Source organism: Toxorhynchites rutilus, chromosome 2 (assembly GCF_029784135.1).
Source record: "Toxorhynchites rutilus septentrionalis strain SRP chromosome 2, ASM2978413v1, whole genome shotgun sequence".
Lineage (NCBI taxonomy): Eukaryota > Metazoa > Arthropoda > Insecta > Diptera > Culicidae > Toxorhynchites > Toxorhynchites rutilus.
In genome coordinates, this window is record NC_073745.1 from 317,116,056 (window position 1) to 317,132,419 (window position 16,364).

Consider the following 16,364-nt stretch of genomic DNA (forward strand, 5'->3'; position numbering starts at 1 on the left):
TTCATTTACTAGTGTCGCAGTTTGAGTTTTTCGAAAACCGACAAATCACCCAAGGTAAAGAAAATTGGGTGTTTCGAAATTTTTTTTTGAAGCCAAATGTCTCCAAATTGCATAAAACGTCGGGATCTAACAGTTTGGCTGAAAAGTTGATAAGGTTGACGTCTAGATGGCGCCTCTTGCAAAAATCTACTTGACCATCATGAAGCACCAACTTTTAATGGATACGTGTCAAAATTTGACAGCAATCGGTCGATTGGTTCTTGAGTTACAACATTGAGATTGAAGCAACTTTTGTTATTGTGAAAAAAAAGGAAAATTAACTTTTCAATGAAACGATGGCAAAATCACATGAAGTGGGTTTCGAATTGCTTCCGCATCCACCGTATTCTCCAGATCTGGACCCCAGCGACTATTTTCTGTTCGCACACCAGACCTGCTCGCTGGCATGCAATTTTTTTCTAAATTTACTTTAATCTCGAAAAAAAAAATTGAAACAAAAATCAATTTTTCACAAAAAAAAACCACCAAGTGCCAAAAACTAAATTTTTGATGAAAAACTTTTTTCCGAGATAACAATAAGTCGACGTTTCATGCAATTCAATTCAAGACATTTCGCATCACATTTTTTTTAAAAACCCCTATTTTCTTTACTCCAATCTTGGGTGATTTTTCGATTTTTAGAAAACATAAATTTTGACATCTGCGACAATAGTAAAAGAAGTCCGAATGAGCTAATATTTTGTATAGGGAATTTTATCGTGCAAATCAACATTTCGCAGGAAGTCCTTATGAAAAATCGATATGACGATTGGCATCAAGGACAGAAATTATGCGATCATGATTCGATCCATGATTAATCGCAAACCGCACAGATCGCGATCTGTACAAGTTGCGATCAACGATTAATCCTCTCTCTTCCCGAAAATCGATGTTCTCTTGGTTACTCTGAGTTTATTAACACATCGCATCAATGGATCTAGATAGGAGAAACGGAAGACTCTCTCCACTCGGTTTGTGTGCAAATCGCAGCAGTATTTTGCTCCAGGAAGACAAGTGTTTCTATGGTATACGATTATCAGTATCTCGTCTCTCCGCTCAGTTTAGCTTGCCTCAACCCGAATTTTACTGGTTGTAAAATTGACTCTTCGAGTGCGTCTTTGCAGGCTAGACGGGAGACGGGTGTGAAACAAATCCGACGCTCGTCATCAGCAATCGTTTCGGCCATCCAAAATCAGAGCGAAATAATGATTAGCTCATAGATGTTCGTAAGTAGCAAACAGTCCCAACAATATCTCATCCCCTGCTTCGCCAACTGAGATTAATCGTTCGTAGCGTGCCCTCACGATAAACCATGGATCGTATGAGCAATGCTTTGGGAGTGCAAACAGTAATGATTCCACTTCCATATCGCTTTTGTGAGATTTTGGTAGCTCTCCGTTTCTAGTGTTCTCTCTGCTTAAGCATGAAGAAAACGAAGGCATCGCTCGTTTCTGGTGACGTCAATACATCTGACTAGTGTAATACACCCAGGATTTTTAAACGGTTTTTATGCGCGGTTTTTTTACGCGGATTTTCCAATTAACGCGGATTTTCCAATTAAATCTTTTTTTTTAGGCGGTACCCGCGTAATCACACATTTTGGGTGTGTGCAATATCACATCTCCCCCTCAGCTCACATTTTTCTCTCATGTTCCCTCAGAGCAAATTACGGTAATAAGTTCTTGTAACGGAGTTTAGCGCTTAGTGCCGCACCTTATCACGATTCTTACGTGGATTTTAGGTGTTGGGTAACGGGGAGCTTGCCGGGTGGTACAACGGAACGGGTTTTTTTTTACGGGCAGCTATTCGTGAATGTCTTTCCCTATCTACTTAGCTCTGGATGGTCCAACAGTGGTACTACACGTGCATCGGCAGAAGAGTGTACACATAACTAGGGAATCTTCTAGCAACAGCAGATGACCTCATTCGTGAGGAAAACCGAACTATAGCTACCAGTAACCAACGAAATTGCAGGAAAAAACTACGGGTTTTCGGAAGCGAGCAACACTCAACTTTTTACTTCCGTTCTACGTAAAGATAGTCCCATTTGATGTCTATCATTAGGTGACATGGTTTTTTTACGCGGATTTTCCAATTAACGCGGTTTTTTTACGCGGATTTTCGAATTAACGCGGTTTTTTTTACGAGGTACGTATTTTTGATGATGGTCCCATCTCCTTCCCCTACAGAGGTTTGAGCAAGACGAGTTATCTAAAAGATATTATTTTGTTTTCTCAGCATTGAAATCAGCTTAGCAAAAAAAAACGAACTGATTTTATTTACAGATATAAGTTCAAAAAATTACAATGTCAAAAGACAAGCCAATACTCAGTCTTGTTCGCTACAGAACCGATACGGTCCCGACAAGGCCCTTGCAGCCAAATGGTCCACCAAGGCACAAGTCCAACCGCCAGCCTTGTTTTGGATTGACTTTAAATATCCCCATCCAGAGAAATCGAGAAATTTTTCTTTACGAACAATTTCTAGACCGGCTCTTACAAAACTATTGAATTCTTATCCTCAAACGACGCTCAAACTTTTGTAGACTACTTTTATTTATTTTTTTCAACTACTACAATATAAAAACAACAAAATAAAAATAGTCCATCATCACCAAGATCATGACAGACATAATAGAGACGAATACAAATTAAAAAACAAAAAAATATAACATAAAAGAAAAATTGTTCAAAATTGTCTAAACAATATAATCCGTTTAAAACAAAACTTCGTCAGGTCATACATTGAGAATAATAAAAACAAAAAATAAATCAAAAAACTGTTCACTTTAAGATATCCGTTCGTATAAAACTTCGTCAATCAACATCGTTATCAAAATAAAAAAAGTTTTGGCTGTTAGGAAAATACAGCTTTAACGTGTGAAATACAGTTTCTCTTGAATTGTGCTAGTGTTGTTGCACGTTTAATATGTCTTGGCATCGAGTTGAAAACATTTACTCCTTTAAAACATAGAGAATTTTGTGAAGCACATGTTAAGAAATGTGGTGTTCTTATTTCATTCGCGTTTCTAGTATTATATCTATGAAAGTCACTTCCCCTTTCAACTCGATCACACAAATATCGAGGCAGCAAACCGTTAACTACCTTAAAAATGAACACCATAGTTAAATACACATTTCTTTGCTTCACAGATAACCATTGCAGAGCGTCCAGCATCAAATATGAGGAAGTGAACCTGCTACATTGTAAAATCAAACGCATTATTTTATTCTACAAGCGCTGTAATCCTCGATATTTGCGTTTCATTGGCCAAAAACAAAATGGAAGAACAAAAGTCTAGATGAGGAGAGATAATTGATTTGTATAGCTGTATTTTACTGCAAATAGTTAAATCGTTCCTTAGTCGACACAAAATTCCATACTTCTTGGCAATTTTCTTGATGACATTGTCAATGTGAGTATTGAACTTAAGTTTGTCATCAATAATCACGCCAAGATATTTAATCCCCCGAACGCGATCAATGGTCTCATCGTCAATCACAATAGAGATGTTTTCATTTATTCGATTTCGCGAGATTACCATATATTTAGTCTTATTGATGTTCAATTTCATTCAAACCATTTATATGCAGTACTCGTAATTCCAAAGCGCTTAATCGTGTTCAACAACAAAGGGCCTAGAAATTGTCTCGAAAGCGCGCTTTAGATCCAAGAAAACAGCAACAATCGGGTCTTTACCTTCTAGTTTTTCGTTCCATTTTGCTAACACCAAGTTCAATGCGGTTTCACAAGAATGACCTTCCCGATATCCCGATTGTTCTGGTATTAGTAAAGAGTTACGATTCAAATATTCTAACAGCTGGCCGTATACCCCGCGTAAAAAAAAACCTGGGTGTATACTTATTCTTTGATCGCTCCAAGCGATTTTTTTCCATCACTGAATGTCACCATTGGCACCCTAAACAATACGTTTTGCCTCGTATTCCGAAAAAATCTGAAAAAAACTCCCAGAGTGTCGATTTTTGACAAAAAAAATTTTTTTTCGTGATTGATGTAGATCTCGATGTTTCATGCAATTTGAAAATAAATCCAAATAAATTTTTCGAAACCCCCCATTTCCTTCACGGGGCTAATTTTATAATTTTGTAATTTTTCGGTATGCAAAAAACTCGAACTTTGACCGCTCTGCGACACTAGTAGATGAAGTCCGATTGAGCTGATATTTTGCGTAGGGTAGTTTTTCGTGAGAATCAACATTTTTAATCAAGTTCCCTTTGAAAATTCGAAGGTAACGTTTTTCTCATAAACCCATTAACACTCTAATGTACATCCAACTTGTTTTTTGAATATTAGATAAGGTAGATGATTTTGGTTTGTTCCGTCGTAAATATTAGGCTGTCAAAAAAGTCCTGCGGTATTTTTTTTGAATTTTCATTTGATCATAAAATTAGTTACAATCATCTGTTTTAAGTCAAATATGCGTCGTTTTGTTCGATGACTTGTTCCCAACGAGATGCCAACTTCATAATACCCCTGTTATAGAAGCTCGCTTCCTTATTGGCAAAAAACTCGGATAGCCAATTTTCACAGGCCTCTTTTGTGGCTAACTTCTGACTACCTAGCTCGTTCGCCATGGACAAAAACAGGTGGTAGTCACTTGGTGCAAGGTCCGGACTATACGGCGGATGCAAAAGAACCTCCCATCCGAGCTCCCGGAGCTTCTGGCGCGTCATCAAAGAAGTGTGTGGCCTGGCGTTGTCCTGATGGAAGACAATGCGGCCTCTGTTTATCAAAGATGGCCTCTTCTTCATGAGTGCTACCTTCAAGCGGTCCAGTTGTTGGCAGTACAGGTCCGAATTGAGCGTTTGGCCATAGGGAAGCAGCTCATAATAGATTATTCCTTGACAATCCCACCAAACACACAGCATAACCTTCCTGGCCGTTAATGAGGGCTTGGCCACCGTCTGAGCCGCTTCAGCGGGCTTCGACCACGACCGTTTGCGCTTCACGTTGTCGTAAGTGACCCACTTTTCATCGCCAGTCACCATCCGCTTCAGAAACGGGTCGATTTTGTTGCGATTAAGCAGCGATTCACATGCGTCGATACGGTCATAGATGTTTTTTTGCGTCAACGTGTGTGGCACCCATACATCGAGCTTCTTTGTGAATCCAAGCTTCTTCAAATGGTTAATAACGGTTTGATGACTTATCCCCAGCTCTTGGCCGATGCTGCGGCTGCTACTATGCCGGTCTTTCTCGGCTAATTCAGCGATTTTGTCGCAATTTTCGACGACAGGCCTTCCGGAGCGTGGCGCATCTTCGACGACCTCTACACCAGAACGAAAACGTTGAAAACATCGTTGTGCGGTGGAAATAGAAACTGTATCGGGTCCACAAACTGCACAAATTTTATTGGCAGCTTGAGATGCATTTTTGCCTTTGTCATAGTAGTACTGTAAAATATGTCGGATTTTCTCTTTATTTTGCTCCATATTTGCGACACTATAACTCACGAACGACTTAACCAAACAAAACACTGTCAAGGACTATATTATAAGGAAAAATACCTTTCCAACAAGCTATAGTATGAATCGATACAATGAATACAACTAGAACTACGCGCTTACAACGACACCTCGCGGAAATACCGCAGGACTTTTTTGACAGCCTAATATGATCATGGTTTGCCCGAGAGATATACACCAGTATAACACAAGGCAAGCAAGTGACCTCAGAACTCTGGACTTCCGGATGTCCTGTACCCAAAATTCTATTTTTTACAAAGGTTATAAGCTTTACAACTCACTGCCAAATGAAGCAAAGACAGCAACAAGCCTCAGAATATTCCGAAACATATGTAAAGAATTTTTGAAGAGTGATCCGGATTTGTGAAATGTTTGTTTGTTAACGTTAGTATAAATGTATGCATGTTGACGAAGTTATGACGGATATATTATCTTTTTATGTTGAATGTCTTCTGTTCTTTCTTTTTGTCTAAAGACATTAATAATGATGGTATTTAGTTTGTTTTCAGTTTGCTAGATAGCAAAATTGTTGATATTAGATTTTAAAAAAAATTGCGAAGTCTACAATAGTTTGAGCATCACGCGCGTAAACAGACATGAACAATTTAGGATGAACCTCATTACAAGAGATTACAAATTGGAAGTGGAGCGAAGCTGGGGATAGCCCTACCGGAATACTCGTAAACACATGTATTGAATAGATAGTTATAACGAGATTTTTCTAGCGCGTTCCAACGGACATGTGTATAACCCAAGTGATGAAGGGCATACTAGTTTTTGAATTATTAGTTTTGAAATAAGCTAACACCATTTCGAGGGGTTTGATGTGAAAACCGGAATGTAGCTGGGGATAGCCCAATCGTAATACTCGTAAAATCATTATTAAATAAATGGTTATAACGAGATTTTTTCTGAGTGCGGCAGATCTGATTGCGAGTTCCATTGGGAATGTTATACTTAGAATATGAAGGGCCTGAAGTGTTGGCTCGAACTAGGCTTGGAGATGCTCAGCTGCCTGGACTCGGAAACGATCGCATTAGCAGACCGTTATCGAGAATCTAGTAAAGCGGGGATGCTCTTGTAAATTCACGGCTGATACGGACATAGGTATTCGGTTCAATTCCCAATCGGTCAAGGATTTTTTCGGGTTGAAAAATTTCTTGACATGCCATGGAATAAGAAAGTTCGCGTGCTGCCTTATAAAGTTCATCAAATTTAGAGTCTATGTCTGTAGCACAACCAGTTCGTTTTTAAGGGTGTGTCACATCAAATTGCATCACGGAAAAACGCTGTAGAAATTCGCCCAGTAGACCGATCCTTTTGAAAATTTTAGACAGTAAAATAAAAACTATTAAACAACTTTTGGCATTTTCTTTTTATTCATACTTCGAGCCCAAGCCCGTATGCTCGCACCTTCCTCTTTACCCCGTCCATAAGGTTCTGTACAACGTCAGGTTGTAGTTTTTTTTGAACAGAAATCCATTTTCTCTTGAAGTCCGCCTCCGATTTGACAACTTTTGTGTTCTTCCGGAGGGCCTGCTTCATAATCGCCCAATATTTCTCTATTGGGCGAAGCTCCGGCGCGTTGGGCGGGTTCATTTCCTTTGGCACGAAGGTGACCCCGTTGGCTTCGTACCACTCCAACACGTCCTTTGAATAGTGGCACGAGGCGAGATCCGGCCAGAAGATGGTCGGGCCCTCGTGCTACTTCAATAGTGGTAGTAAGCGCTTCTGTAGGCACTCCTTAAGGTAAACCTGCCCGTTTACCGTGCCGGTCATCACGAAGGGGGCGCTCCGCTTTCCGCAAGAGCAGATCGCTTGCCACACCATGTACTTTTTGGCAAACTTGGATAGTTTCTGCTTGCGAATCTCCTCCGGAACGCTGAATTTGTCCTCTGCGGAGAAGAACAACAGGCCCGGCAGCTGACGAAAGTCCGCTTTGACGTAGGTTTCGTCGTCCATTACCAGGCAATGCGGCTTCGTCAGCATTTCGGTGTACAGCTTCCGAGCTCGCGTCTTCCCCACTATGATTTGCCTTTCGTCGTGGTTAGGAGCCTTCTGAACCTTGTATGTACGCAGGCCCTCCCGCTGCTTGGTCCGCTGGACGAATGAACTTGACAAATTCAGCTTATTAGCGACATCCCGGACCGAACTTCTCGGATCACGTCTATACTGCTTAACTACGCGCTTGTGATCTTTTTCACTGACGGAGCATCCATTTTTGCCGTTCTTCACCTTCCGGTCGATGGTTAGGTTCTCGAAGTATCGTTTTAGTACTCTGCTGACCGTGGATTGGACGATTCCCAGCATCTTACCGATGTCCCGATGTGACAACTCCGGATTCTCGAAATGAGTGCGCAGGATTAATTCACGACGCTCTTTTTCGTTCGACGACATTTTTCCAAATTTACAAAAAAATTACAGTGAAGCATGGCCAACGTGATCTATACACTCTTATCTGATTATAAGCGAAAGCTGATGATATAATTCCTAAAAATTAAATTTCTACAGCGTTTTTTCCGTGATGCAATTTGATGTGACACACCCTTTATTTTTATTTTATCTTTTTTACTGGTTCAGATTGATAATAGAAAAGTAAATTCTTATAAGTAATTATCTTAAAGATAACTCGTCCGGCTCAAACCTTTGTAGGGGAATGAGGTGGGACCATCCTTATTATTATATTTATTTACTTTTTTGAATGCTCTAACCCAGCGCTCCTGTGTCAATTAAGGTATTCGAATGTTTCAAAACATGTGAATAAAATTGTCTTTTTCATGATTTACAGTAGTTTTATAGTATATTTTTACGGAATCACATGTTTTAAAGGATTATAAAATACACCTTCTATTTGTGTTAATGCGCCCCTCATTCGAGCTAACTTTTAATCGATCACCAGATGATTATTTGGCACGTACCGTTTTGTCTTAAATTCCGAACAGTCTCAAATACCGAACACTTCTTTTTAAATGTAAATTTACTGAACCTTAATGTTATAAATAATTAAATAATAAAAACCATTACATTCTTTGTGGTAAAGGTTTCATTTTAACATCATTTATTGGTATCGATACAGCCTATAACTTATAATACTAAGCGTTTGTGAAAAAGTGACTGCCAAAACCAGCGAAAAAACGCTTGCGTTAACAAATTCGGAATTTGAATCAAGTTTCGTAGCTCAAAATCAATGTTTTCGGATGTATAGTATTTTTCCAAAGAATAATAGCTAATTGGCTTTAATTTGATATATTGATCATCTGAATCGGTCTAGTAGCTCAAAAGTTTTGATTTCTTTAAAAAAATTGCAATTTTGCAGTTCGGAATTTGAGACAAATATAATCAAACATATGTTTAGTATTTCACCGTAAATATGTATTTGTAGATCAATTACATGGTGGACAAATGAAAGAAAAGGCTCTATTGTATCCAAAAACCACATTAATTTCGCGAAAAAGTATCATTTTGAGTAATGAGACGCTGTTGAATGGCCAACGAAGCTTAAGTGTTCGGAATATGAGACAAAACGGTATTCAGACCTTTTCTGGATTATAACACCTACAAATATTGTAAACAGCATGCTTGCACACCATTTGTATCAGATTTACATAGCTAAACCATTAAATTAACGCATTTTGGTGAACTCAATTCTGATCATGAGTTGTCCGATTCACTAATGTCGTTTTGTCCACATGATTTATATGTCAACCGCTTGGCGCGCTGCAGTTTGTTTATTGTGTCCTTCACGCATAGCAGAAATAAAGTTTCTTTCTGTTGAGTGGTGAAGACTTATAAAATGCCCAAGAAAAGGCAATATTCTGAAGAAAGCCTAAATTATAAATGGATCCATATGATGACAGTAAACTCTAATAATAATAAATGCAACATCTACTTGAAAATTCGATTTTTTCATTCAAAAATTGTGATTTCTAAACCCGGACAAATCATGATTTTTTTTTTTGACAAACCATGATAAGTTCTCTTCGAGGAAATTACCGACATTTCCTCATATATTTTATATATATTAATATATTAATATATTAATATATTAATAATAATTTCAACGCTTCATGGTATTATTAGCAACTAGAGACTTGGGGCTTTTCAACAAACCCAAACTCGTATCGAGTGATTTTCATGAAGAAAAATCGATTTGCGTTTACTAGTTGCGTGAAAACGGCCTAAATCGGACAAACCAACATGATTTACCCTACTCTCTTTTGATTTACGAAAAAAACATTGGTTCGCAACTTCTGAAATATGTATTTTGCAATTTTCATTTTTTTTATATTTTTCATATAAAATAGAAGTCATGTATAAATTCAAAAAATGACTCCAAACTATTTTTGACAAACTTTGTGGAGCATCAAATTTTTATGAATTTTCCAAACTTTCCACAAAATTCGTCATAAAGAATTTTACCATCTTGGACGGATTTTCTGAATTTTCTCCATGGCTTCTAGGCCATATGAAAAAAAAATTAAAAAAATTTAAAAAATACATATTTTAGATATTGCAAATTGAAGTTTTTTTTTCGTAAATAAAAAAAAGAGTACTAATTTTTTTTCTCCGTGTATATTTTTCACGCTCAAACATCAATGCTCTATGACTTCTTCTAAGGCACTATTTCGGTACGACTCATAATTTTTTAGATATAAATCATCAAAGATTTCTCCTACTAAAATAGATTAACCCTATTGAAAAGTTACACTTTAGTCAAAAAAAAATCCCAATTGCTGTGGAAAACTCATATTTCCTCCAACCCAAACGGAATACAAACTTTCATTCGATAAAAAATACTCATGTTTTGTCAATGGTCGATTTCATTTGGAACTGCTCTATTGTATAAAATATGTATGTTTTTCAAATTCATGACAAGAAAGGAAACAAATGAACGAAATAACACAAGGAGCTTATCGAGAGTTAGAAACACTTCATTTTCCATTTAGTGAATGATTTCTAAGAAGCTAATAGCTACACTCACATGGCCTACGAAGTAGATCTAAATTTAATAAACTATGATTTGCCAAACTAGTAATTGGTACATACAGGAATTGATCAATAAAACTCAACATATTTATTGTCAATTCAATTTCATTGAATAGCCTTCAAAATAGGCCCCTTTTCGAGATGATACAATCATACCAACGAAAAATGTAATTCAAATAATACATTACATTCTTCAAATACTTTTCCTGAAATCGACTTCAGTTCAGCCGGAGCCATATCAGAAGAATACGGTGCTTGTCCGATGATATTTGTGGAGTTTTTTGGCCAGAAAATCGTTCCCGATGATATTGTGATGCTAAGTGTAATAGTTTCATTTCTACAAATTTGTTATCTTGGCCTTATGCGTCATTCGAGTGAACGAAAAAAATTCGAGACCACAATAGGGTTTCAGCCCAGCCGGAATGTGAAATCCCGAGGCAGTTCTACTGGTTTTGCTTGTCCAACTCATAAACCTATGACTCTTCACCAGTTCAAGTGCGATTTGTGATTGTGGCATCTGAGTTGACACAAGTCTACTGAAACAGTTCGAGCGACAACACGTTTCACATCCAAACATGTAAATAAATCGTTCCACCGTGAGCCTTTTGCCATATTTTCAGTGATTTGGCACACGAAGTTCAATCTTGAGAAAAACTTGAGACAATTGTTGTTAGTCATCGTAGAATTATTGCCATAGGCAGACCAAACTGGACACTGCATCAAACCAAATAGCAATCTTTAACACAAGAAAGATTGAAACTTTAAAGAAATTGGTTTTCAATTAGTTTTCAATACTTTTTATATTGTTTAAAGTTATAAGACAAGTTATTAGTCAATAATGTCAATAAAGTCAATAATGAAAAAAAAACATCACTTGGGAAAAAAATTATGCATTATTATTTGAACATTTTCTTTACAAAGGAGAGTGGAAATCTTTTTATGTGTAAATCTTTCGCACGCATACTTTTGACATTTTTTATCATTATCATTTGTATTTTTGTTTTATAGTTGCAGCAAAGTCGTATTTGACAAATTGAGCGTTTGTTAGAGTGGTTTACATCTGATAATTTTGCAGTTGATCGTTATGCGTCTTCATATTCACATGATTTTACTGTCTTGCTGCTTTGTATTCGGTAAAAAAAACTGTTCTGCGAATTAAAACAAAAAAATTTTCCGGTCTATTTGGCATCTACAGTGTAAACCTGCATCTAGTCTGCGACGGAAATAAGTGTTCATCGACTGTTCCATTTCAGTCGATAGCAAGCCTGACTATATAAAATGAAGATATCCCATATTTCCGAAACCGAGGCGAATTTACTAGTTTGAAGGCGTCTACTTTTTTAGTTATTTTGTCAAAGCGAATCGTAGGATTGGCTAGAACTTTCCTGTGGCCACAATTTTCTCAAAACATGGGATCCCGCTTTGGTAAGTAGAAATGAACCAGTTTTGTTTATAATATAAACATATAAACCCCAATATATGCATGTTTTTCCGGTATTACTGTTGTCCAATCGGTCCTAAAAATTCGGCAGCCATCTTCTGCTGTGCACTTTTTTAATATGTTTGATAATATTGTTATCTATTGTCAACGAGAATGTGCTGATAATATTATCTGACACAATGTTCTTTCTTGCGCAGCTTGACGACCCTCCCACACCCTTGAAAGTAGATGGTAGTCTTCCAGGAATATCCTTCGTAAAATTTTGACCACACAATACCATCTTTTTCGATCCTCTGAAAGGTGTTTTCAGATGTTTCTGCTTCATAGTTTCAACTACTTAGTATCCTACACCTTTTTTGAGCATACTTTCACTTTCATGTTCATCATTGGTGATCGACTACTCAAGGTTTTCTTCAGTATCAAATGTTTCACTTTGAATATAATCCGCTTCATCTTCAGATGTTGATTCAGAATTTGTTACATCTGATTCTTTATCCGAACAGTTTCCATTTATGTTCCTCAGATTTTCCAATAACTCAGTTCTATCTCATATTCATTTCCTGAATTTATGGGTTAAAAGACGTAACAACTTGTTAGCACAAAAATCGCTGCATAGAGATTCGAACAACAAGTACTACTTAAGCTTCACAGAAATTGAAACTTATCTAGTATATGTCCACAATTTACCATTTACTTGTATGTTATAATGTGATGGTTATCGAAAAATAATGAAAACTGCAATTTAAATACAAAGTCGAACCGTTCATATAAGAAATCCACTCAATTCAACTTAATTCAAGATGAACCAGCTTTTGGCTGAAAATCTCTTTAATAAAGAAAGAAGAAAAAAAATAGTGAAAGTCATTTGATTATCTAAAATTCCCAAGCAGTCTAAATGACAGCTCTTGGGCAATATAGGTATAACACATATGTATGTACCGAAAATGAAAGAGGGGGAGGTAACTGCAGTTATAAATAAACGTGTTTATATGTTGTACAAAAAGTCACAATATACTCAAAAACAAGCGGCATTATATACTTAGTTTTTTCTAATTGAAAATTTGAAAGCAGTCAAAATGACTTCCTCGGGCAATCTAGTGTTAAAGTTGGGTACCATCGGGCAAGTGATTAGTGGCTTCAATGATCAGATTCTCCCCTTTATTTCGCGCGGCGAAAGAGGTGCGATGGCTCAAGTCACTGCATTCTCGTAGGCGAATGGCGTGACTAGGTGAGATTTGAAGTCGTGTCCTCATATGTTATCGACCTGGGTATCAAAAAGAAGTTGAAAAGCATGGTAGCGTCCACAATGAAGCGAGAAATTTTGCTATCTCACGTCACTTGCCGCGCGGAATAAGGGGATCTGTTTTACTGAAGTCATTCGAAAAATTTAAAAATGTTGAATCACAGTACTTTTGTCATTTTAACTACAAAACTTTATTATTGTATACATAAATTTCAGAAAATCAACCCCACAGCAAGAAATTTGAAGGTTAGCGATATGTTTTGTTCCAATACCACTGAACATATTTTAAATTATTTTTATTTATAATTTACATTTTTTTTTTTTCAATGGATCATACCATCTGTCACTGGTAAAGTGTGATAGGCGGATCAGAAATTGAAAACAAATCATCCAATTTAAAATAATTAATAATAATTTCCTGTTGAATCTATCCGTAGCACAAACGACATATCAATCGGATGTTCTTGTTCGAGTATTGACAGATACCTAAAACAAACTTTAAATATCAACGGTAGTGAATATAATGCGCTGAATGATCCTTCTTCGACTCACCTTTAAGGCAAAACCTGCCATGTCGAGCATCCACCGGAAGGATTGAAAATGTCCGCTGCTTCTGATGAAAACGATGGGCGATTCTTCAATATGATGATGATGTGATGAAGCTATTTAGGGTCACTTCGTATTATTCAGCACTATCCGGCACCGAGCTTGGAATATGATCTATCGCACTATATCACTATATCAAGGTTCACTTGTTTGCCCATACTAAACACACAATCCGTTAGGGGAGGTCGTTTGTTCGTCACACAATTCGTCTCACAGAATTCGATTATTATGTCACTATCGGGAGATATCTACGAGCACCTCTGGCTACCACTAATTACTCACTAGGAAAGTTTCAATCTGAAAGAAAGGGTGTGAAATTTCGATTAGCACCATTGCAACCTAATTTCAGTGTTCTCGGATGGAAAGTTTCTTTTCCGCTCCGAGAATCATAAAATAAAACTGTAAACTAGCCAATGGAAATGCAACAACTGAAGACATAAAAAAAGGCTCTGAGAACAAAGCTTCACTATGCACTTAAAATCATTTCCACCCGTCCGCAGTCTACCGAGAGGGAGAGGATAAACTACTATAGGGAATTTCTGTGTGAAAACTATTTATCAACACCGTCGTCCGAGTTATTATTATAAAATTCTTACATTTCAACCACCGGCTCGGAGCGTTTCCCTTTCTTTGACACGCTTTCTCTGTGTTTACTCCCTTTGCTCACCCTTCGTACCACCCGGTTTTCCAGCACAGAATTACATCCCCGCTGTGCGAGTGTTCTTTTTTTCTCACCCGGTTCTCTGCCAGTCACTTCATTCGGACACTTTGAGCGGTGGGCTCTGCGCCGCTTCCTCTCGGCCGAAAAGTGTATATTTGTGTTTTCTTCGGATGAGTTTTCCTCCCGCAGCTGGCGCTGTTGTTGTTGTTGTGGCACAACTCTCCTGTCCTCTACCCCCAACCTCAACCTCGGAAACACACACACACACAGCGGGTGGAAATGAGAAGAAAATTGCTATTCACTCACTATTTTCTGATTTGTTCTTTGCGGGTGGGCAATGCTATGCTCGTGCCTGCTTCCTCGAAGCTGCCGTTGATGGCTTCTCGGCAGGAACCATCCGGATACAAAGGAAAAAAGTGCCCGTTCCTTAATGGGTAGTTTTACACTGACGACGACGAGGAAAAGGAAAAATCTGAAAGAAAATAGTAAAAGAAAAAGACGGTTATATGGATGAGTGAGAAAATCAGTTGCTAAGTGCAACTCTTTGATGTCTATCAAATGATAGTGCTCTCGGTGCAGCGGAGATACGGCAACGAGAGATACAGAAAATTGATGGACCAGAAACGGAACCGATGCTGATGGAATGATTGTCACATTGGTTCCTTTAATCAAAGAGCAGAGCCTTTGACGCTGCTGCCTTGTGAATGAAATGGATGTTCGATTTTTAATGGGAACATTAGCAGCCTATTAAGAATTATTCATAGTATGTCGCATTCGATACTCGCATACTCAGATTGCACATCTCAATTATATTTATATCGAAAAACAAACAAAAATTGTAAACATTTTGAAATGAAAATGATCATATTATCTTATCATTTTTGTACATCTGACATAGTGACGTTTTTCCATTAAATTTTATTTCATAAATTCGTTTATTTTTACAGGTTCAGTTAAACAAGTTTAAAGGAGCCAAACTCTTAACCATATTTTTACTAATATATATTAACATGTTTCCCTGATTCTTAGGGTTATTAGGTACGAAACCGATTATTCGCGGTCGACTCAAGCTTAAACCTAATCAGGGAGAGCGGAACCATCCTACTACTACGTCATAGGAAGGGATGTAGACTCGATACTCCACCGTAAAGTGTTCACCAGAAACGATCTCATTAGCGTGCTTCCAGTTAGACATGACAACTTGCAGTTTGTTATTTCATAGTATTTCATAGTTAGATTGGCTTATTGTCAGTCAAACACTTTTGTGACATACCACCTGACTTTTTGTTCTTTCGGACTGTTGGACTTTAATTATTAATTTAATTAATTATAGTTCCGTCTCAAACATACAAATGAAATTTGTCCTATGAATTGTCAACAATAGATGAACGTAGAGTCCATAATATATAATATAATCTTGTTTCGACATCCGGTTTGATGATTTTAGTAAAAAGTAAAAAAAAATAATGTAAAACCCATACGATTGGATGAAAGAATTTTTTCAGCGGAAGTCGGATATCGTATTCCGATGCCATTTTGGAATCGAAGATAGTGACTTCTGGTTCGTTAAAACCGGCTCTAAAAGGCTAGAAATGGCATGAAATCCCACAATGCGATCGGAAATGATAGTGTTAGCATATATCCATGGGTGCGCGATGAAGAATGGAAAACGAAAGTAAAGTTTGATATTGAGCTGATAGGATTTAAACGAGAGAAAGATAACGTTAGAGTGGGAAGAACTCAGCTTTAAAGCGACGCGTGTGGAGTTGGACAAAGAAACATACAAATGCACACGCAAGCGTCGACGGTCAATGGTCGAAGACAACGTCAACATGTAAACATAAACACCCTTGCACAGATACGGGCATATGTTCATACAAATGCATGCTTAGAGTTAATCAA

General features: G+C 37.5%; 1 protein-coding gene across 20 annotated transcripts in view; it reads right to left on the reverse strand.

Annotated features, from left to right (window-relative positions):
* The window catches only part of LOC129765026 (glucose transporter type 1), a 647,147-nt gene that overhangs the window by 277,950 nt on the left and 352,833 nt on the right, over positions 1 to 16,364 (reverse strand). For 18 of the 20 annotated variants that reach the window (XR_008741328.1, XR_008741330.1, XR_008741327.1 and 15 more), the window contains 2 exons: positions 14,769 to 14,934; positions 13,748 to 14,098 (listed from right to left, as the gene is read on the reverse strand). Coding sequence is in view for 1 of the 20 variants with exons in the window: in XM_055764832.1 (XP_055620807.1) it covers positions 13,748 to 13,777 (30 nt within the window). In the remaining 19 variants the exon portion in view is untranslated. Of the gene's footprint in view, positions 1 to 13,747; positions 14,099 to 14,397; positions 14,746 to 14,768; positions 14,935 to 16,364 lie in introns of those variants that run through there. The other 2 variants (XM_055764817.1, XM_055764818.1) reach the window with 2 other exon arrangements.